The sequence below is a fragment of the Ptychodera flava genome, chromosome 19 (assembly GCF_041260155.1).
Source record: "Ptychodera flava strain L36383 chromosome 19, AS_Pfla_20210202, whole genome shotgun sequence".
Lineage (NCBI taxonomy): Eukaryota > Metazoa > Hemichordata > Enteropneusta > Ptychoderidae > Ptychodera > Ptychodera flava.
In genome coordinates this window covers 1,982,320-2,004,935 of record NC_091946.1, presented here as the reverse complement: position 1 = coordinate 2,004,935, position 22,616 = coordinate 1,982,320, and the positions used below count along the sequence as shown (strand labels likewise).

At 35.8% G+C, this 22,616-nt stretch overlaps 1 protein-coding gene across 1 annotated transcript; it reads left to right on the top strand.

Moving 5' to 3' along the window:
• The first annotated feature begins 4,698 nt into the window (after positions 1 to 4,698).
• LOC139118356 (ferroptosis suppressor protein 1-like) lies at positions 4,699 to 21,919 on the top strand. The gene is made up of 7 exons (XM_070681644.1): positions 4,699 to 4,854; positions 13,703 to 13,885; positions 16,957 to 17,195; positions 17,781 to 17,982; positions 18,789 to 18,941; positions 20,117 to 20,317; positions 21,425 to 21,919. Exons 2-7 carry the CDS (start codon positions 13,711 to 13,713, stop codon positions 21,583 to 21,585), a joined length of 1,131 nt encoding a protein of 376 aa, XP_070537745.1. The 5' UTR covers positions 4,699 to 4,854; positions 13,703 to 13,710; the 3' UTR covers positions 21,586 to 21,919.
• Positions 21,920 to 22,616: the final 697 nt, after the last annotated feature.

The window sequence follows — 22,616 nt, the reverse complement described above, 5'->3', positions numbered from 1 at the left end:
TTAAGTAATAAGAACATAAATATAATTAGTATGGCGAGGGCAGGTGCGATTCAAAAAGTGGATGCATGGAAAATGGTGACCCACTACCAAACTTTTGCACAAAAACAGTTATCATTTTGCCTATACACAGACGACATTACTTTGCCTGTGACATAAACGGAAGACGTCTGTGGAAGGGGTTTAGTCATTTTATAACGATAGAAGATGTTAAAAGGCTATTATTCTGTTTTAAATCATATCACAGAACAGCAATAAATGTTGTGTAAATGTTTATAAGTCAGTATAAATGGCTTAAGTTTTGATGCATAAAAAGATTGTTTACATACCAACATCACTTTGTTTTGACTTATGTTATAAATGAAAAAGGTGTTCATAAAACAATGGTGTCATCAGCATTTTGCTCCGGCAAGGTTGATCTTCAAGTTGGTAATTATGGCGACTGATGGACATTAATGAATTGGACTATCTTAATGATATCTTGTCAACACAAAGACTTGGAAAAATTATATTTTTAGTGTATGTAGAAGTTATATTTTATTTGGACAGTTGGGTCATATTTGATCAATCTAGGAATCATTGCATGAAAGTAAAGTGCCCAATACATGCACAAATATCGTACAAATCTTCCCTAAACACTTGCATGAAAAACAGTGACCATACCCAAAATGGTATCAGCCCTACCCCAGGGCCTGTAAATTTTGTCCAGGCCCTAATGTAACCACTGTTACTCTACCCCGTGACAGTGATCCATACGGTCGACAAAAGTCGCTCTTGCAACAGGTGATCATAAGGTAGTTCCTGCTACTTACTGGTTACTGGTCACTATTTTGTCTGGCTTCGATATATCCGTGTTCCAATGAGATCCAGTTTATAAAGTCATATTGTCAGAAAATGTGTGAAATTTTGATTTGTTGAAAAGATCAGCCATCTTTACCATAAACTTTGCCAACTCTAGTATTGTTGTAGGTCAAACATTAAAACCGAGACAACTCGAGCAGTATATGCCTATGGTTGCCTCTTTGTACCCCACAGTCCACTCATTTGATGGAAGGAAAGGCATTTAATCCTATGTGGCGATATAACATATTTAACATTAACAAAATGAATACAGGATTATTTATTTTCAAACATTCACTTTCTTCATTATGTCGAAAAACGATGAAAATAAAAAACTTGCAGTACATGCCAAACTAATAATTCGCAACTTTTATTATAAATACCAATCTCATCTTGAAAATAAATCATTTAAACCCTTGAAAAGTCAAACTGATTGTTAAAATCGTCACTTTGTCAAAAGTTATGACTGGCCTTCTATCAATATTTTTTATTAATATTGAAAAAAACTATGGTAAAACTTTTCAGACGAAACAAGACTTTTACATAACTATTCAGAATGTTTGTTCATTTGGGCGCACATATAGTGTAATGTAAGGCCAAAATATTAATAGACAGAAACTGTATTATTATTGTTTCTTTCAAAAGAATATCAATGAAACTGGACCTCCAAGAACTTACAGATAAATACCTTCAAATGCAGTAGTGCATACTAGTCTGGGGAAGGAGGTTCTAGGGAGAGGTTACCTCGTAGCAGATGGAGATGAACGAAAATGTGCCGCTCGAGTGAGTAGTTTTCCGTCAGGCAATTTTCACTTTTTGTTTAGCAGTAGATTATGCAGGGGTGTTATTTTCCTTCCTTAACATGAAATTGCAAGTGACACAGAATACTCGCTAGTGTAGATACGGTCCTTTAATTCAACAAGTTTGGTTTAGAAGGTGGAGTTTCAGCAAAAGCAACGGACACACTCTGCCCAAAAACGATGTTGAACATTGACGTCTCATGGGCAATCTTGTTTACGTCAAGAAATATATTTTTTACAGTGCAGTCATAGCCAAAAGAAATCTGAATATAATCAAAAGAAACTTCAACATTTTTCTAAAGATGGTAAAAGCTCTTCGCCATGTTGTTGTGAACAGGGTCGGACTCAATTGCCACCCCACGAGAGAGGACAATGCGGCTCTTGTGTGGACTTACACATGCTGACTTAGGGGGTCTGGTTGTACTCGGATTGTCTCGCATTTTCATATTTGCCTCTTCGGTATGATATTTGACATACAAATATATATATATATATATATATATATATATATATATATATATATATATATATATATATATATATATCACAAAATAGGTTTTAGCAATTTTATTTTGATTAACACATAGCAAACTTAGACAAACGATTATTTTCAGACAGGATCACAGACAAGATACCATGTTTAAGCTTTGTCTAAAAATCTATTCAGAAAACCAACACAGATAGCTGGGATAGTTTACTATTTCATTTTCAAGTGTTAAAAATTGGAACAATTTACCAAGCGATGCCGGGTATCTCACTTCAAAACAGCTGTGTGGCACAGCCATACGAAAATGTGAAAATATGTCTAGAGTGATAATTAATACGTGCATCACAAATCATGTATTGTCAACACATATTTATGTAAAGTTCATCTTAGCTCACATTTTTTGACACTGGACATTGTATCCTGAGTTTGAGTCAAACTCGATTGATAGCAGAAAGCTATTTTTTGACTTCATTTGCCAGTTGTATTTCTTCGACGTCACATCCGGTATAATAACATCACTCTTTACATGGCAATAAAAGAATTAAGGTAATATGCGCCTGGAAAGTGAAAGCCTTAAACTTTTGCTCAAACTTTCCTCGATGAAACTTTCGCCATTCTCTTGCCAAATCAAGAAAAAAATTTGGGGTCACCCTGCAAAATTTGGTACTAGAGAGACACATTACCTAGGATTTCCCGATATTTGAAATTCAAAATGGCCGCCATCCTTGTATTAACTCTATGGGGGAAAATACAATTTTTGATTTTCGAAAATAAGATGGTGAAAACTTTTCTTTCATTAAGAGCTTTAAAATCAACCCAAACAAATGGTAGATCTGAAGAGAATTGATTAAATTTGAACGCCAAAATTTCTGTCCCCGAGGCGCGTTCTACGTGATTAATCAATTAATTAATGACATGTAAACAGGCTCAATTCCCTGTAAAAACAACTGTAAATAGATCTGTTTCTTTGTAGTTCATGGATCTTAGTTTAAAGCTATTTTATCATATACCTTGTAGTGGTTTTACCAGGAGATTTGCAAGTCATTCTACTTGAAACTCCAATGTTTGAAGCTTTGATATAAACGAACCTTTCAATGGAGAGCTTTGCTGATATTCTATTTATCAACATACGTTGACCTATCATAGCAGAAATCCCTGACGCCATCTCACCTATCGATGAGAAAAGTATCTTGGATGAAAATACAAACAGACAAACATATTTGTGTGGTTTGATTTTTCTGACAAATCATTAATTAAGAGTACAAACAAGAGCATTCAAAAATAAAAAGTGAAATGTTTACTAAAAGAAAGTTGCTGGTTACAATACGTAGTTCATATTGTCGAGAACGCGATTGGAACTAATTTGGGAGAGCATTGGATCTTTATATTTTTCAAATTTAGCAAAATTGTTGGGTGCCCTATAGCTGAATGTTTAAATATTACAAATTACTCATAAAAACAGGTGCATTGCTTAAAGAGAAAAGTACATGCTTACATTTTCAGATCTAGCCGACATTAATTCATCATCCAATTTATTTCCCAAATTGATTCAATCGTGTTCGAGGAGAACAGTTCAGAAATGCGCATATAATATCCACTTGTTAGGATGGTGATTTGTCTTTGATGTTGTTTCCGAACACTGTTTGGGCTGTGAAGCAGGAAAGGTAATGAGAAAAATGTTGTGATCGAGGGATTTAGTCATTAACATTGACATGCAAGGTGAATAGACATATATATATATTTCCAGAATAGACATATATATTTCCAGGGGTTGCCCTTTTGTCAGTAAACAACATCACAATTTGCAAATCAAGAAATTATTAATAAACTCTGCCGTTGGTTTCTACAACACTGAATCTGATTTGCAGAATGGGTAGGGATGACAGACAAAGATTAAAAAATAATGAGTCGGCGTGGGATCTTACTGTGACCAGTCAACATAGTGAACTTTCCAACACATTCGGAAAAAAGCGTGTTCGTTTTATGCCAGGCAAACGTATTCTCTCAAGTCAATTAAAGGTCGTTCCGATTTTCTCTTATTTTCTCGATTCCCAGAAGTAACAGCACTTGTTTCATTCATTCATTCAGTATTGGCCAAATGCAATCTTATTTGATCATGTTATTTCACTAATACCTGGTAATCTCCGGTAAACTTGTCTGATTGTTCAAAAGGTTAAAATTTTAATGATATGAGTGTTTCACAGGCTAACCGTCTAATTCCTTACGTAACTATGTTCAATGGCAAATATGTAATTAGTAGGTACTTACATAAATATCTAAACAAAGAGAATTATTTCTATTAATTAAGTCCTGATTTGTCAGAAAGTATAAATTTCGATTATTCTATTATTCATATAACAGCAGTCGAACAATGAACGTTCCTTCAGCAATCTATCCCAAACTTCTCATCGTATTTTCCGATGCCATATTTTCATATTTGCCATCCCATAAAATCTACATGGCCCGTGTTCAGAAATAGATTCATACACAGTCATCACTCCTTGATAGCTTTGTCGAATTTAATTTTAGAACAGGCTACCAGTACGGGTTTGCTGACATGTACAAAATATTTGCATATTATTCATGTGTTTGCACAGTTTTCTAACTGGTCTAATGTCTAGGGTCCTAGTCCTTGTAGTAATTGCCTGCACAGCAAAAGTGTAGCAGTTCACACTGACAGTCTTCTCTGTTGTAGAGTATTTCAATAGGATATTTGTTTCAAATCATAAGGTACGTAAATCTGTATTTTTAAGAAGGTATAGCAATATCGCCAGCATGCTACATCAACTTATAGCATTTAGTTACTGTAAAAATCAAGAGAATCATTTAAATTTTATCGTTATAATTTTGACAGCGAATAGCCAGAAACCCAGCTTGTTCAACTTTGCTCTGTACGGATATTATCAAATATCCATGTAAGGTAGACAAGTGTTGATAATATATAGTCATAGAAGTTTTTTGAATTCAAAAATTCGAAGATCGCTTTTATTAAGTCGGAATTTGAGGTGGTATACCAATTTCAGACTCGAACTGTACGACGTCACAAGGTTATGTGTTGTAACGTCCGTTGTGTGTTAAACGATTATGACAGCGAACGTTTCCTAATGTAGGTACGGAACGATTCATAAAATTTATAGTTTTGAAGAATATGAATCGATAGGTGATTTTCGATCATACAGCTATATTTATCACAAAGATGTGTGGAGCTAATGCTCTGAAACGCTGTAGCCTAGTTTGATCGAAATTTTACTGTTTGACAGAACGCGCAGAATTCGGCCCTTGTTCCAAATGTTGTATAATATTAACGATGGTTTATGGGTAATATAATATAAGATGGTCCATGGGTAATATACTGGTTGCTTTGCTGACCACACACACATTATACTACGACATTTGGAACTGACGGTTTCAACCAGTGTAGTTGATTAAAAACATAATTGTTTTATCGAAAGCTATAAAGTTCTTGTTCCAATTTTTTGGTAGTAATGACATTTCGTTTTAAAAGAACATATCAAACGTTATATATGGTTTTGAAGTGAAACGTAACTTGCATCTGTACAAATATAAAACCAGCACAAATAAAAAATTTATTCACCGTTGAATTTTAATTCTGCTTGATGCTGGTATAGAAAATAGTCAGCATCTTTTGTGTGCTGTTATGGTAATCAGAAACATATATGTAAATATGGTTTTTGTTTGACAGGTATTCCAGTCCACCTCAGTCGGTTAGAAATTTGTAAACAAGTTACAGAAAAATGATTGTAAAATGTAATGAGTTTATGGTCTCTATTAAGTTTGCACGTATTTATAATGAACGGCATAAAGCGCGATAGGTTTCGGGAAAATTAAATTAAATACAACGCTCTCAAGGGAGTATGTGCACATCAAACAAGTGGTTTAGTTTTCTTTGGAAGAATGGGATAACCACAGGAAACGGAATGAATGATATAATCTCATTAACAATTCAATTTGAAGGCATATATGAAAACCAGATGTGAACGGATTATGCTTAGATTTATGTATAGAACAAATGCTAAACAATGGATGACGTTTTCACAATACTTGAGAAAAACTGCCAAAACATTTACACATTCAAATTTTGTCATCAGATGTTCACACCTGAAATGAGCCAACTAACATAGAAATCGACAGCTATAATACTGGTTATACAGAAGGTCATGCTTCAGATGCTTGGAAATAGACCCTAAAATTTTTTCTTATGAGAGTTTTGTTATCATTGTGATATCACTGAATTAGATTTCCCGAGAAACAAATTTCAAACTCTTTTCAGTTCTTCATGTTAGTAACTGCAAAAGTAAACGGAATTCAAAGTTGAATATGATCGACAAGGTTTTTGAGAAATCATGTTTATAAGACACAGAGACAATACGGAGTCATAGACATACATAAATCTGTACTTTGTGGTCTCCTGTGATAACGCATGGTTGCTGACAACCCTGAAAAGCATGCATCTTTAATAGCTGCTGTACTTGAATACAAAAACGAGTGTACGATTCGTTGAATGTATGCGAAAATTTCCAATTTGAAAGTGACCGAGTTAATCTCCGTACACATATTGCAGCGGCGTGGATGCAGTAATTATGATCTACCTAGGGAGGCCAATAACCACACTGGGGCGCGCGGTCAACGACTCAGCGACTCTCTAACTAGGTTAGAATTGTCCACGCCGCGCTTCATATGGAGATTGAACCTAAATTTTGGTGTTGTTTTTCAAGACATCATTTATAGAATGTACCTTGCAGGAGTTGATAACTCGACACAAGTGGAGGCTTTGGGCGATAACCTCAATTACATCATCACAAAGAATCTCAAAAAATCATAATGCTAATCGATAAAGACATTAGGCTATAGGCCTAAACCCTGACATAATCTTTACGAACACATATATTTTCGTAACGAGACTTTTTCCACTAAGAATAATTTCACATTCAATGGGACACAGTCAATTTCCTTGAACCTATTCTTGTTTTCTTAATACTGCCATAATGTGTGCAATACAATATTGTCTCCGATATAAATACTCTGTTTTCAACCGTGACCATATCACGATACAAGACTGCCAGCCGGTAACACATCTGTATGATCTGAGGCTGTGTATATTAGATTTTGACCTACCATGTTCAACTCTAGCGTTCCAGCACATTTGATTCTGGATTCCGCGATGAAATTTCATGATTTTCCGAACAACTTACATTTTTCAGTGTTTTCACCTTCTTGTAGTCTACATTGCAAAAGGAGCATTACATCACTTTCGTTACTACTCAAAGTCATATCTCTTCACAATGTAAATTTTTCAGTGACTTGCAGCTGTATTTAGAGCTTTTTGAATCACGCACGACTTCGGCAATAGAATAGCAAGAAACTAAATATTACAAAGAATGGCAGTTTTTCTTTCCTCAAGTTTGAGCCACTTCATATTATTCATCATTTCCTAAAAGGGACAAAGTCGGCCATTTTTCATGAATTTTGTTGGATACGAGATACAACTTATATTGTTTGACATTTTGAAAGATACTGAATGGATGACCATGCATATATTCGACCCCGGTTTTAGACGCGATAAATGAAACCATCGTGAGAATGAATTAATGGTCATGACCATTAATTCTTTTTCGCGATTTGGTTTCATTTAATTTGTCTAAAACCGGGGTTCATTCAGTATCTTTGTCAGACAAGATAAGTATGTCTCATATCAAACAAAGTTCATGAAACATGGCCGACTTTGTCCCTTTAAACGTTTTTGGCATACACTGATCGAATGGTACAGATATCTGCATTTTCATTCTTAACATTGCCATTAATTCTCATAACATTTTGCTTCAGGAAGCATTTTGCGATGCCAAGGCAGTATTAATAATCTGAAAGTTTGTAGAAATATTCTAACTGGATATTAGGGAGTAGATATTTTGTCTTCATCAGGAAGCATCGTGTTGTTCGAAAACAAATGTATCGATTTACTATGATTAAAGCATACTTTCTGAAAAATCAACATACGTAATTCTCTAACGGAAGCATAAGGGACAATTTGCCCTATACCTTTTGATAATTTTTTCATTATTTTGTTCAAAAAACCAATGTCGTTTTTGTATTCTCTTTCCGTATACGTAACTTGCCTTATCGACGCAATGTATATTGTATGTCATGAAAATGCGCTGTCGTGGTTGACAAACAATTCAAAGGAAGACTAAAAAAATTTTTTCAACAATAGAATTGGTTAGGGAATACGTACAATGCAAATCGACAGTTTGAAAGTTATGCGTTTGTATATGTAGAGGGGAATAAGTGAAAATAAACCACAAAAATGATTGAGATTTAATCGGTCATACTTGACCATTTTCATCAGCACAGCGCTGTTACTGCAAGAATTGAACAGGAAAGTAGACTATGAATCACTCTAAGTACATTTTGGTTCATATGGCTGATATACCAGAACAAGCCGAATCCATAGCCACGACGAGCGGTATACTGCCATATTCGTCCGCCGTCTGTCTTTTCGCTGTCGATGTCCCTGACGTGTATTTATATCATATATTCAATAGACCGTGAGCCCCACATGGTCGTTTAACTCTTCTCCGGAAAGAAACGTGTACACACGGTAGAAAGCTGGCGGTTACAAGAGCTCACCACTTCAACCTGGCTATGATAATGTTAATACTCATTCACACTTCGTGAAGGTCCCAGATTTTTTGAAAGTTACTGGTAACGGTGTATATGTTAACATTAAATGTCAATGATATAGCAATTGTTTTAATTATCGGGTCGCTAAGTGAACTTTCACCAATATACTGCAAGTAAGATAATACTTTAATTTCAAACACAAGCATGTACTGCAGGAGTAAAAGTGAAGATTTTGAAAATAGTAAAGCCAAGTTCAAAACATTTACTTTCCTCGTCAGACCATTATACAGGAAGAAATATACGGAAATTGAGCAAAGGATATGTTAGTCATATAGCAGTGTATCAATATTATAGTCATATAAAGTGTGCAGCAACATGTATCAATAATACCTAAAGGCGTAAATTTACAGTCATCTGCAAAATTGTTTAAAATGTCCCTCTCTCGTCAGGCAGCCGACCCGCCAAGTCGATTTTGAGAAATTATATGTATTTATCCTACACCGTAATAAAAGTAAAATTTAGAGTAAATAGAAAGCAGTTCGTAACTATGATCTGCAAAGTTCCCCTCACGCTAACTTCCTACCACCAGGAAAACTACTGACACATCGTTTCCACTATCAAGTACCTAGAGATTTTTCTGCAGAAGTATATCTGATCTTCAATTCATTTGCAATGCCAACTCTCTGTACTGTCCAAAATTTACACTAAAACAACCAAATCTAAATAGTTTTTTTCTCCCTTACAGTTTCTTTCCAATTAGAAATTGTCTTTTCAGCAGAAGAGTACGATCCATGACAGCTGATTTTGTAGAAATTGCCCGCCTCTCGATTTACAAGAAACCTCTCGCGAACTCTCTTACGATTCTACGGCTTCCCTTGTCGAGGAAGAATAAAATGTTGCTTACCACCTCTCATTTTAAAATAATACCATTTGTTGGGGCATATTGAACATGTTGAAGGCTATTTTGCGTCGACTGACTGTAAGACACCTCGGGAGTAAGGAAAATAACAAGATGGCATCGAAAGAGGTATCTGTCAATAAAGTTGACTGAATTGTGCACTACAGCTGTTATACGTTTTTCATTTATCTGACTGCATTTATCTGACTATCTATTCATCTGTCCGTTTCAGGTTTTGCAAACTCAAATTGTAGATCATTTTCACTCCTTAATTTAATACTGTGATTAGAAGCGTGAGAGTGGTAGCTGAGGGCTGCTGCTGAATTAAATATGTAATAATGCTGCTTGTTCACGAGAGCTTTACGAAAAAAGTATACAAAATAACAGAATTATGATTTGAAAAATGATTTATAAAATTTAAACATAAAAATATAAACCTTTTGTTATAATAAACCAAAAGTACATAAGGGAACGAAACGAAAAGGTTTGATTTCAGTTCAATTTTAAAACAAAAGCAAAATGAACGCCACAAGAAATAATGATAAGAAAACGAAAAAAAAACAATCGATTAACTTTTTTAGACAATATTAAAGAAAACAAAGCCAAGGAAGTCATAGCCAACAGTAAACTGAAAATACTGAAATTAAATCAAGGTAGTTCGCGCCTCGAAAGTGAAGGAATTAAACTTTTGTTCAAACTTTCCTCAATATAATAAAAATATCAGCCATTCTCCTGCAAAGTCGAGAGTGTAACTCAAAGGTCAACGTGCAAAGTTTAGGATTAGAGAACCAAATTACCTATTAAACATTTACCGATACGTGTATTTGGAATTAAAAATGGCTGCCATATCTTTATTAACTCCAAGGGGAAAATTTAAAATTAAATCTTCTATTTTCGAAGAACTACGGGAGTGAAATTTCCTCTTACTCCAGGAATTTAATAATCAGCCCCAAACGGTGTAAAACCAGAAATCAATTGTACAAATTCTAGAGTCCAAAATTTCGAAAGTGGCCGGCAGCTACCATAATATAACCATCATGGATTTGGCAATGGAAACCCTTGATTGGTCACCACTAGAAGGGAAAAAGAGTAAAATGAAATTTAATTCACTTTAAGCTATAGCCGAGAGCTGTCATCAGCCTACAACAACAACCACAGCAGTATACCAGCATACGACGCGGCGGTCTTTGGAAACAATTGTAGTTTTCAACACAATGTCACGAACACATTTATTTGTGTTTTGCCATCGATCTTTGAATGGATGATAGTACAGAGATAAGGGATGCTCTATTCGGTGTCGATTTGTGCAAAATGTTAGCTAAAAATGATTGCCAGTAGGCACCGCTTGCTACAACAAAATGTCGGCCGAACATTGCCTGACCAAAAATGGCAAGCTTGCGAAAGGGAAAATAACCATTAGAATGTACCTGTTTTCTCTGATTTTTTTATTATATGTAGGGCACGCAAGTCTTTCGCAGTAAGGTATAATGAAATCTTTCCCCAGAGTTAACTTGATAACCTAAACTGAAGATCAAGCTAAAACTGTTCTTCCTAACTGTACTTCATCGATGTTTCAAATGACGTACTAAGCACTCCTCAGGTGCAGCCAACAAACAATGCACTTTTAAAAAGGTCCTTACTATGATAAGATATATTGTGCATGAAAAATAATGTGAACTGACTAATTTTAAGTCAAGAGGGTAATTAATTAGCTGTTCATAATTTGCCCTCCCACAGAAAATTTTTCGACTTACCCTCCCACATTCAAACTTCATTTTTACCCACGCCCCACTTATTTTTGCCTGTTTCCCCTCCCCACTGTGAATTTTTGAAGCTCCCTCGCCCTGTAGCGAAAAAAACTTGCCAATTTCCCCTGCCCTGGAAACAATCCACTCAAAAAGTTTTCTGCCAAGCCCTGTCCCCAGGAAAATCAACCGATATCCGCCCTGCCCTACAAAAAAATCTAAAATTTGCTCCCCTACCACCTAAAAACATGTCCCCTGCCCTAGCAAAATTAAAATTTCCCCTGCCCTCAAAAATTGCTCCTGGAATAGCTTTTTCGATGAATAGCTCCGTTGGCTGCACCTGACTCCTCTCAGCCCTTCAATCTTCCAGTCCGTAAGCCCAGCCCGTATGCATCAGAACTTGTCTCGTAGATGTTCAACTGTTATTTAAACTCTTTAAATACTCGTTTGGCATTGTGACATATACAGTCAGGTTCAGTGGTGTCGCAGACAAGACGTAAAAATCCTTGGAAAAGGGTTTGGACAAATGCAATACTTAGTCATCGATTGACGATGCGTTTAGGCATAGAGTGTTAATGTGAATGATACCTTTATTGATGGGTCGAGTCCATAAAACAGATTGCAAAAAGTGTTTGGAAGGTAGCCCTTCTTTTGGTACACTTTTCTTCGATCAGTTTTGGGAATGCCGAGCTCCTGAATTTTTTCATTTTATCGTCACTACAATGGAAGCCAGGTACAGCCTGATAAAATAGATATCGTTGCAAGGATGGCAATCAGGTACAGTCTAATACAATATATATTATCGGTACAATTGCCGCCAGGAAAAGTCTGATAAAATATATATTACAGTACAGTGGCAGCCAGGTACAATACAGTGGCAGCCAGGTTCAATCTGATAAAATAGATATTATTTGTAAAATGACATCCAGGTACAAATAGACCCCATCGGTTCATCGACAAGACACACTCTTGCTTTGGTCGCAGTGTATGACACTCTGAAATGCTTACGGAGTGAGTTTGAAATAAATGTGTTTTCAGAGTCGCAGGAGTACTGTTTAGCCTTATTTCCTTAACTTATTTACTGTAAGATAGTACTAGGTAGATAGGCTTACCTTGTAATACAATTTCGCTATATAGTAGTGCTGTCTGCTATGACAAATGGACACTAAAGAAGTCATATTATAACGCTACAAAAATACTTGTTGATAATCGCGTGCACAGAAATAAACCTAGTTATGGCAAAGTTAATTCGTAACAATCGGGGACAGCGGCTGCAATATGGTAATTTAACTTATCAGTGTTTTCACCCAATAGCTTGCTTTCTTCAGACATTACCCGACTGGCATCGATAAAATAAAGAGAGGCCTGCAAGGCTTAGCCAGGCGATCAAGTTCAGTCAGAGGTCATTGACTTCCAGCCTCCGTTGTAGCGACAATTGGATTTAGTCTAGTTTAAGTACTGTATTTGTGGGTTGGTTGTAGCAGAGTTGCCAGTATGCACCCAAATTTCCAACAGCAGCAGTCTTGCAGCGCCATGTCACCAGCAGTATCAGAGAAAAATTAGTTTTCTCTTAGAAAATGTATATTTGCTTGTTAGTATTAGGGTATGAAATAAAATTCCTCCTACTTGACCCAAACACTTGTCTTACCTCTGTTATGTACACCACCCTAACACAAGGCTATACTGACTGTGCCTATTTCAATGTACGTTTCTGCACATGGTTTTGTTAGTATTGTGGTTTATTCGAATACCAGGTTCCACGTATTGTTTTGATATTATACTTTTCATCTACCTCAATATCTTCTCTGTCAGATTGAATTTACAAGAAAGCTATGTGTTTATAAGAGTATTTATTTTATTCTTAGGTAAACATTTCCAGCTGTAAAGATACTGATTTGTAAATGCCCAATAGGCTTATTCTCGTTTAAGATTTATCACATTGGGTAAACACTACGGAAAGAATTATGTTGCACAAATTAATGAATATGTGTTGGAATTCTCTTGAAAATGACCGATATATGATTTATACATATATACATGTGTTATATCAGCAAAACATTCATTACGTTTTGTCATCATGTTTAAGCATCCTGTTCTATTAATGTACGCTGTAAATTTCCTTTCTGTGTAACTTTCCCACGTCTCAATGTGCGTACATCTGTAGACGTTTTATCTTTAAAGCGAAATATTCTCTTTGAAAAGATTACAACCCGAACGACAGAATTAATAGTGTATTCTACGATGCAATCAAGGCTTTACTATCACCTGTTAACCCGTCTTTTACTCTCGTTTCTAGATTGCAGCATGGGAAATAGTTCATCTGATTTGCCGGAAACTACACACATAGTGATAGTTGGTGGAGGCTTTGCAGGATGTCAGTTGGCGACGAGATTAAAAGACAAGGGTAAATTTACACTGATTGACAGCAGAGAGGCCATGCATATGAACATTGGAGCACTGCGATCATCAGTAGAACCAGGTATGTTCAGTATAAGTCAATGTAAAACTTTGGGCAATAATGTCTTTACACGCAAGTTCTAAGGCACTGAACAACTTTCGAAATACCTTTTTTCCTTAGAAATATGTTGTGTGATACATTTATTATTGATGTGTGGATGTTTGTGACACCATTCATAACTTCTCAGAGTATTGTCCTTGAACCTGTAATCATAAAAAGATTAATGAAGCATACTTACCACATGATCCCTTTAAGAAATATTAAATGACACACCCATTAAACAAACGTTTTGTCGTACCCGTTGCGTCCCCTTACCCGTATTAGTCCTAACAAAAGTGTAACAATTGTTTATGTTGTCATAGATTTACAAATATAAATAGTGCTATTAAAATATAATATTTCTGTCATCCTTTTGCACTAACATAAGCATTCAACTGCATTGGAATTCTTATAGATGTTTAAAATTTATCAGTCCGGGTCAGCTCCAAAATTGGAGACTCATTATGATAATGTATTCCGGCATTCAGCCAATCATCGACCAGATTACATCATTAATAAAGTACAGGTCACGCTGGGTCACAAATTACCCACCAAGTGTGATCGGCAGTTTTGGGCCGCTTATTAAGCCCCTGTCTTGTGAATTTCGACGAATTTCGACAGTCAACATAATCCACGTGTTCTGCAGAAGGTCATGTCCAACAAGGAGTCCGATTAGTGAACAAATATTCGAAATATTGACGATTCATTTCTACCCCCAGTTTATCGATTTCGCTCAATTACCGAGAATCATTTTGTGGATGTTCGTCATCTCTATTAGAAATACTGTTATAAAGGTTATTTGTGTAGGTACGCGTATAACATTTTGCAAGAAAGAAGAGCAATGTCAGAGCTTTAAAACGATACCTGTTTTGTAGTTGTCAAACGCAGACTAAAAATGGTACGCGATTTTGAAAATGTGTTGACAGAGTGCCACACAACTGTTCCCCATACGGTAGAATTTGTATCGCTGCCATCTCCGATACAAATGGGGTATTCTGAACGATCTGTGTAGGTACACGATTTATATTTCGCAGGACTTCAAGCCAGAGTCTAGGAATCACAGCGATATATGAGGTTTGGTTGTCTTAGCCAGAATAAAACTGGTACGCGCTTTTGAAATTGTGTTTTGACAGAGTGGCCACACGGCGCGGGAGTTCGACACAGTATGGCGTACGTAACGAAGGACGCATGTGGAGGTTGCCAGGAAATACAATTTTTACTGATGGCGCGCTGGCCGCTGATTGGCTAATGAGAGGGGGAAATATTATGGTATAGCGTCTCCAATTTTGGAGCTGACCCGGACTGTTTATGCCAGTCGTAGTAATGTCATACGAAAATCTAACGGTTATATATTCATCTTTTATCACACTCTTAAGGTGGAGCTGCATGTTGCGAACACAGTTTTTTTCAAAGCAATATTTCTCATCAAAGATGACAAGGAAACCCCCTCATACTATATATTTTCAAAAAGCAGAGACTCTAAAGTTTAGTATGGTAGCAGTAGTTTACTTGAAGGATGAAGTGGGTGTCTATTTGGGGTAAAAAACCTCACTTTCGGTATTAATGATAAAAATTAATTTAAGTCAAAAACTTGACACTATTTTCTGAAATGTAATATCTCATTTGAAAGAAGAGTATATGTAGAAAGAAACGATTATTTCATTTTGCATTATCTATCCTCGTTCAAAAAAGCAAGGCTTGAAAGACTGACATTCAAAACAGTAATCAAAATCATGATCAGCAAAATTCAAATGCCTCTTATTCAAAATGTAAGAACTTCATTACCAAACAAAAGAGTCGTCTTTGAATGGAGCAGTTGAAGAACATAATGTGAAAATTTCAGAAAATTTGACCCAGCCAGGGGGGAGTTAAATTCTTCGGAAATTTTCAAATTGGGAGGAAAAAGAAGCCAGGAAATCTGGTGATTTGCATACATTTGCATAAATTAACACTTCTTTATCATGCAATTTTCGACTGCTTGACAAGCTAAAAGGTGACCCAACCAATATTTTAATCTTTGGTTAACAAATTAATCAACATTGAATGAATATTTGCCAAAACGTGATTATTGAGCAAAATATGCTGTGTTGGGTGCAGCGCCCCCTTAATCGAAATCATGGGAAAGGTTTCAACCTGCTCATCATCTCCTCTCCTCTCAATATTTATGTTTTTGTTTACTTGCCCGATGTTTTTCACACTCAATGTGTACGCATTTCCTTATCTTTATAAGGACCTTGTCAAGTATGCTGCCACTGAAGTACCCGACGGACTGTACCATAATTTTTTAGGGGTGGCCGACGGTTGTAAGGAGCTCAATACGTGTACTAATGGAAGGGTAGGACTAGCAGTAGTACGGTGTGCTTGTGGCAGTTGTTGTTTTAATGGTATATCACTTTTTTTGAGGATTGAATAAAAGTCATAGGACAGTTTATTTCTTTCCAATTACTGCAAATATGGCACTAGCACTGAAGGCAAAGAGACAAGTGACCATCTATTGAAATTTGCCATTTCTGAAGATGTGAAGGACATATTCACTCCATGCAAATCGTATCGTCCTGTAATGTCTTTGCCGTTTGGCACTCCACTTCACACATTCTACAACAACCTTTACAGTCGAGCTGCACCCCTTTTCGCCCTGAATTAATATACCTATTACTTTTGGCACCTTTCTCCACACATTATATTACAGCAGCACTTGTTTGTGTAGCTGAACCACAGTACATAGTTAAACTCAGACAAACGCATCTGTACAATGTGCATGGTCACAAGAACGTTCAAACGACTTTAAATAACCCGTTCCCATGTCGGATTTCTTGAACTGGTACGTTGTTAAACATGGTTAAGAGCGTTGAGGAGAGAGAAAATATGACTTATTAAACTAGTATAGTTGTAGTTAGCAAACGTGTTGTTTGACGGCTCTATTCAGCCCCTCACACCTCCTGGGCACCCCTAAAAACAATGGTATAGTCCGCCATGTTCTTCCCTGGCAGCATACTTGACAAGGTCCCATTATGAATAATGGACTTGTATTTACTTTAACATACTCATTTCAGGGTTTGCCAAGAAAACTATGATTCCATACAAAGAAATGTTTGGTGAGAATTTCAAGCAAGGTGTTGTACGAAGTATCAACATTGAGGATAAAAGTGTGATTTTGGTGGCCGGTGATGAAGTCATACACTACACACATCTGGTTATAGCAACAGGATCCCTGGGAATGTTTCCAGCTAAACTGATGATGACAGTGGCTGTTGATGATGCATTATCACTATATAAGACACAGATAGAGGAGGTATTTACGATCATCATAAAACAATTATTCTAAATATTGAATGATGGGTCAATGTCATCTTGCAAGTTTAAGTTTGGTTGAAGTGATGATTTGTTCAAATTTGTATGTCTTGACTATAAAATATGTGACTAAACCAAAACAAGAAAATGGTCAAATTCAAATCTGATAAACTTGCAATACGTTCGTAGATACCTTTATAAAATGAAAGTACTTTGTTTGTTTATTTTTGAAGTAATAAAAGAAATTACAATGAAATACAAAACGACAACATCGAATTCTTTAAACAATTATTGAGTCAGATGTATAAGTTATATTATCATGTATTTGGTTAGATTAAATCACAGAACTCGGTGTTTTTATTCATATTGTGCAATGCCCATCACAACAAATCCATAATGTTATGAATTATTCATTATCCTGTTTAATACTTTGATAATTCCAATCACTGACATAACTCGACCGTCACAGTACAAACACAGCTTTACTAATTGTTTGATTTTTTCCACGTCATCAGTACATACATTATGGCAGGATGATTGATGCCATTCTTCCGAACATTACAGAAATTTATTAATATGATTACAGATTCAGAGCGCTAAGAGTATAGTGATTATTGGAGGTGGTGCAGTTGGTGTTGAATTGGCTGGTGAGATTGCCACTGAGTACAAGGATAAGCAGGTTACACTTGTACATCCCCATGAGCATCTGGTGAATGCAATGTTGTCAGAGAGTTTCCAAAAAGAAGTAAAATCACAATTGGAAGCCCTCAATGTCAAGTTGATACTATGTAAGTTTGACACTCTTCAGAATTAAACATCCACATTTTCAGATTCTGTGTCCCGTTTTGAGGAGATGTAGGTCTGTCCTAGTGTTTGTGAGTCACTGTCTCTGCGGACACAGTGATGGGTGACCAGCTTATTCCAATTTTTAATTTCTCCATAATAGATTCTGTTCGTCGTTGTTAAGAAAATAAACATCTAAAATTGCTGCACTACATAAGATAAAACACAGACACACAGATTGCAGTGAGATACCGCAAGATACATGTTTCTTCTCAAGCAAATAAAGGACTTAAGAAAATATACTTGTAAAATCGATCTAATGTGGTATTTTCGGTCTTATTGCTATCATATTTTGAATACATTGAATTCTTATTATGAATAATGGAATTTAGGCTTTTAGGTCAAAATATTACAGAGAGTTCCCCTTTCGCTATTATTTTTCAGCGTTTTAAGAGCCAAGGATACTTGACTTTTTTTTGCCTATTGATGTGACTTGCATTCTTTTCTGACTCTGTATATTGGACACCACTAAAAGAACATCTATCAGTTTGAAACTTTCCATGGGGATTGACAAACAGGTGAATTATGGCATTTTATGAATATAATATCACCTGGCAACATTAGGAAACACAACTGAGTTTTTTACTCAGAATGTATGAAAATCCACAAACATGACTTTTATCAAAGGTATTTTCAAGATCCCTGATGAACCAAAACAGTGCTGAAGAATGTAAACGCATTTTGTCATTGTTTTCGATACACTAAGTTTGTATATGGACAAAGAGTCTCATTATTTTCATCCATGGCACAGGTGACAGAGTAACCAACAAGGATGAGATTCCAGATGATTACACAAAAGATAAATTCATAGTGAAAACCAAAAACGGAGTAGAATTGGAAGCTGACTTGGCAATACGAGCCACTGGACTAAGAGTCAATTCAATGGCTTACTCTGGAACCATGGGTAAGACTCACAACTATTGAGTAAAACATTTACTTCACATCCGAAGTTTCAAATTTATCGTCAGCCTGCCTCAATGCCATTCATAGTGATTTAATGGGCGACTTGCTAGCTAATATGATATATCAGTGTCTTTGCAATGTTGCCATTTCTCAACGTTGTTTATTTCTCATTTGTCTGTTGTTCCTTTAATTTAAGGTGGATGTGATCTGGGAGGTTAGGCGTGGTTAGGCAGAGTAAAACCTGTTTACAATCCAATTCTATCTTGAAAGACCCCCTCCCTCTCCCTAAGCATGCTATCTTGGAAGAACCCCTGTACCCCTCAGTATGCTAGCTTTGAAGATCCTGTGCCCTCCTAGTCAGTATACCATCTTTGAAGATCCCCTTACCTTCCCCTCAGTATGCTATCATTGACGAACCTCTGCCCCCTCCCTCAGTATGCCTGCTTTGATCCGCTGCCCTCCCTTTATGCAGTCTTGGAAGATCCCCTATTCTCCCCCTCAGTATGCTGTCTTGAAAAATCATCTGTACCCCCGCAGTATGCTATCTTGGAAGATATAATGCCCTCTCCCTTATATAGTACACTGTAAGATCCCATGCCATCCCTTCAGTATGCTGTCTTGTAGGATCATCTAAACTCCCCCTCAGTATACTATTTTGGAAGGTTCTCCCCTTCCTCAGTATGTTACCTTGCAAGACCCCCTGCCCGCCTCCTCAGTATGCTACCTCGGTAGATCCCCTACCCTCCTTTCTGTATACTATCTTGGAAGATCCTTTACCCTCCCCTCCCAGTATACTGTCTTGGAAGATTTCCTATCCATCCTTTCAGTATGGTACTTTAAAATTCAAATCAGTGATCAAGTAATCTTTGTTTGAATAAATTGTCTTAAAAATAGCAGTGAATGAGCATATTAATGGACACGTTTTTATCTGTATCATGACCACATTACTTGTTAAACCCCTGTGCGGACTTAATCCAAAAATCTAGCAACATATTTATATTATGATTACAATTTCAAAAGAAGACAAAAGACAGAAACGCCTTATAATCTTTTTAGCACCTCGAAGTTAATCCGAATCCCGGGCCTTTTCGAGCCAGGTTTTAACAGTCCAAACACGTATGAAACATGATAGCTGAATTAAAAACTTACGTACTCCAGATATTTTTAACGTTCCAGCTGACAAGATGAATGACAGAGAACGTCTGAAGGTCAATGAATTCTTGGAAGTAATAGACTGTACCAACGTCTATGCCATTGGTGACTGCAATAATGTACAGGAAACTAAAATGGCTTACAGGGCAGGATTACAGGCTGATCTTCTTGCCGCTAATTTAATAAAGGAATCCCAAGGAAAGCCCAAATCTCCATACAAGCCAGGTATTTATCATTGATTCTAAATCATATTCATTTGGATTCATCTTAATCTATACCTTTGCGCCCTAAACTAATTTCCTTGTGTGTTTATTCTGTCCCAATAATTACTTTGTTCCAATTTTCAGTATGATTATGTATCTGTTTATAAACTGAATGGAAGTAGTCGGTAGCCATTTTATTTCTAGTTTTGTCATCACTTCAAGAAGATTTAGGAAAATAAACATGTATCAAAATTTGCAAATAAAATGAACATGATCAAGATTTGACATGATGTCAAGTGAGGAGATGTGATCAGATTACTGTAACAGAGTCTATATGTATGTAAAGTTTTTTATCCCTTTGAAATAATCTAGGTGTGAAATTTTTCGATTTTCATGATATGTTTTTGCTCCTTTGGTTGGTTCTTTCAAATGCACTTCAAGAACTGACTATGTGACGTGCTTTTTATATGATTATTGTACTGATAGCTTCTCAATTTGGGCTTTGTTTAAATTTATGACAAAAAAGGATAATATAATTTGTTTTTTGACCATGTTGAAACCAAGTATTTAAAACTGTTTACCGGTAGATTTGTAGCCATAAACAGCATGAGTTAATTTAAATCTATTCAAATTGTGACAAAATGAACAATGTCATCTTCTGAAGGATTTCTTTTAATTACAGTATTACTGTCAACAAATTAAATATATCCACATTAGGTTTAGTTTTACAGGCATATCGAACCAAAATCATAAATTATATTGTTTGTCTAGTAATGATGATGACAATTTATGTAATTTAAAAAATATTCCATGATTTATTTTACAGCAAATGAGATCTACGTGTTCCTAGTTAATAACTTCATTGTATTATTGAAAAAATTGACTTAGTTAATGGTGAAAAAGGTAACTAAAAAAGAAGGATGATCTCAGTAATATCAAACAAATTATTAATCTTTTTTGTAAATATATAAATTTTGTCATATTATAATTTGGCCGAAGATGAGAGTGCTGCCCGTTCTGCAAAGATTCAGGATTATGTATAAATTTTCATTCTTAGTTTAAAAACTTTGTCTCATACACATTTTTAAGTTCAGAAGAATTACATTGTCCCATATTCTTCATATTTCAGCCGGGCATATGATGCTTTTATCTATTGGTCGTAATGGTGGCGCATTTCAACTGCCAAACGGATTTGTGTTGGGTGGTTTTGTCACGCGTTACCTCAAAAGCAGAGATGTGTTTGTTGGGAAGTACTGGAAAGACTTTGGATTAAAAGAACCAACAGAATGAGTGCTTATATGCTACGAAATCAAGATTTTATGACGTTAATGTTAACAATCTGGTAGAACTATTCTCTGTTAATGTTATTTGACTTGCAGTAATTTTTCTTTGTTGTTAGAGTAAGCACAAAGAAGTTAAGGCTTGTCAATGTATTAAACAAATGGAAGTTGATGTTTGAAAATGAATTTACTGATGGCAAGAAATTTCTCAAATGTGCACTTAGTTTTACCATAACATTTGCTTGAATTCCAATATGTTTTTCATTGAAGGTTACAAAGGTTTTTAAAAGTGATTTATCTCTGACTGTACACTCCAAAATAAAATTGAAAATGCAGGGAGTCGATATCTTCCGTTCAACCCTGTATTCTTTCCTATTTCTGAATATATTCTATAAAGAATGGCTTGAATTGGTGATCGTCCCTTCCAATTTTCAATTTACTTCTTTTTTATAAATAGCAAGCTACCCAAAATAAAATTTCACACACTTAAGTAAAAAAGCTAACTTCAGGCTTCTTCAGAAACAAATAATTTTTTGCTTGAAAAGTTACCATCCTCATGTCTGACCACAACAAAGCATGCCATCGAAATCGGATGCAAGATCACCACACAGATCAATGACTTTTTCCAGAAAATGTACAATTCAACGTATCTAGAAAATCATCAATTCGAAAATATACAGTGTTCTTAAAAAGTAATCTAAAAGCTTTGTGAAAGAACAACTCATAAGATATACGGGATAACCGTGATAGTGAGGAAAATATTAAGTAACAAGTCAGGTCGAATTTTATGATTACCCCCTAAAAATCGACTGGCATTGATCCAAACTATGTGATACGCCCCCGGAAACCTATACAAGGTAATCCAATACCTGTGCAAAACAATCTCAAAAATACTGTGTTATTCTGATAGCATGCATGCATTTTAAACATTTTGCTAAATATATCGGATGTTAGAATGGGTCAAACTGTCGCAGTCATAGCAACAAGTTGTGTTGGACCATCACCATGCATGCAAAGTGCATTTTACATTTGTTGGTATCA

Coding starts and splice junctions, on each gene's coding strand:
- LOC139118356 (XM_070681644.1), top strand. CDS start 13,711: ATGGGAAATAGTTCATCTGATTTGCCGGAAACTACACACATAGTGATA. Junction 17,196..17,780: donor ATAAGACACAGATAGAGGAG/GTATTTACGATC, acceptor ATATGATTACAG/ATTCAGAGCGCTAAGAGTAT. Junction 17,983..18,788: donor CAATGTCAAGTTGATACTAT/GTAAGTTTGACA, acceptor TCCATGGCACAG/GTGACAGAGTAACCAACAAG.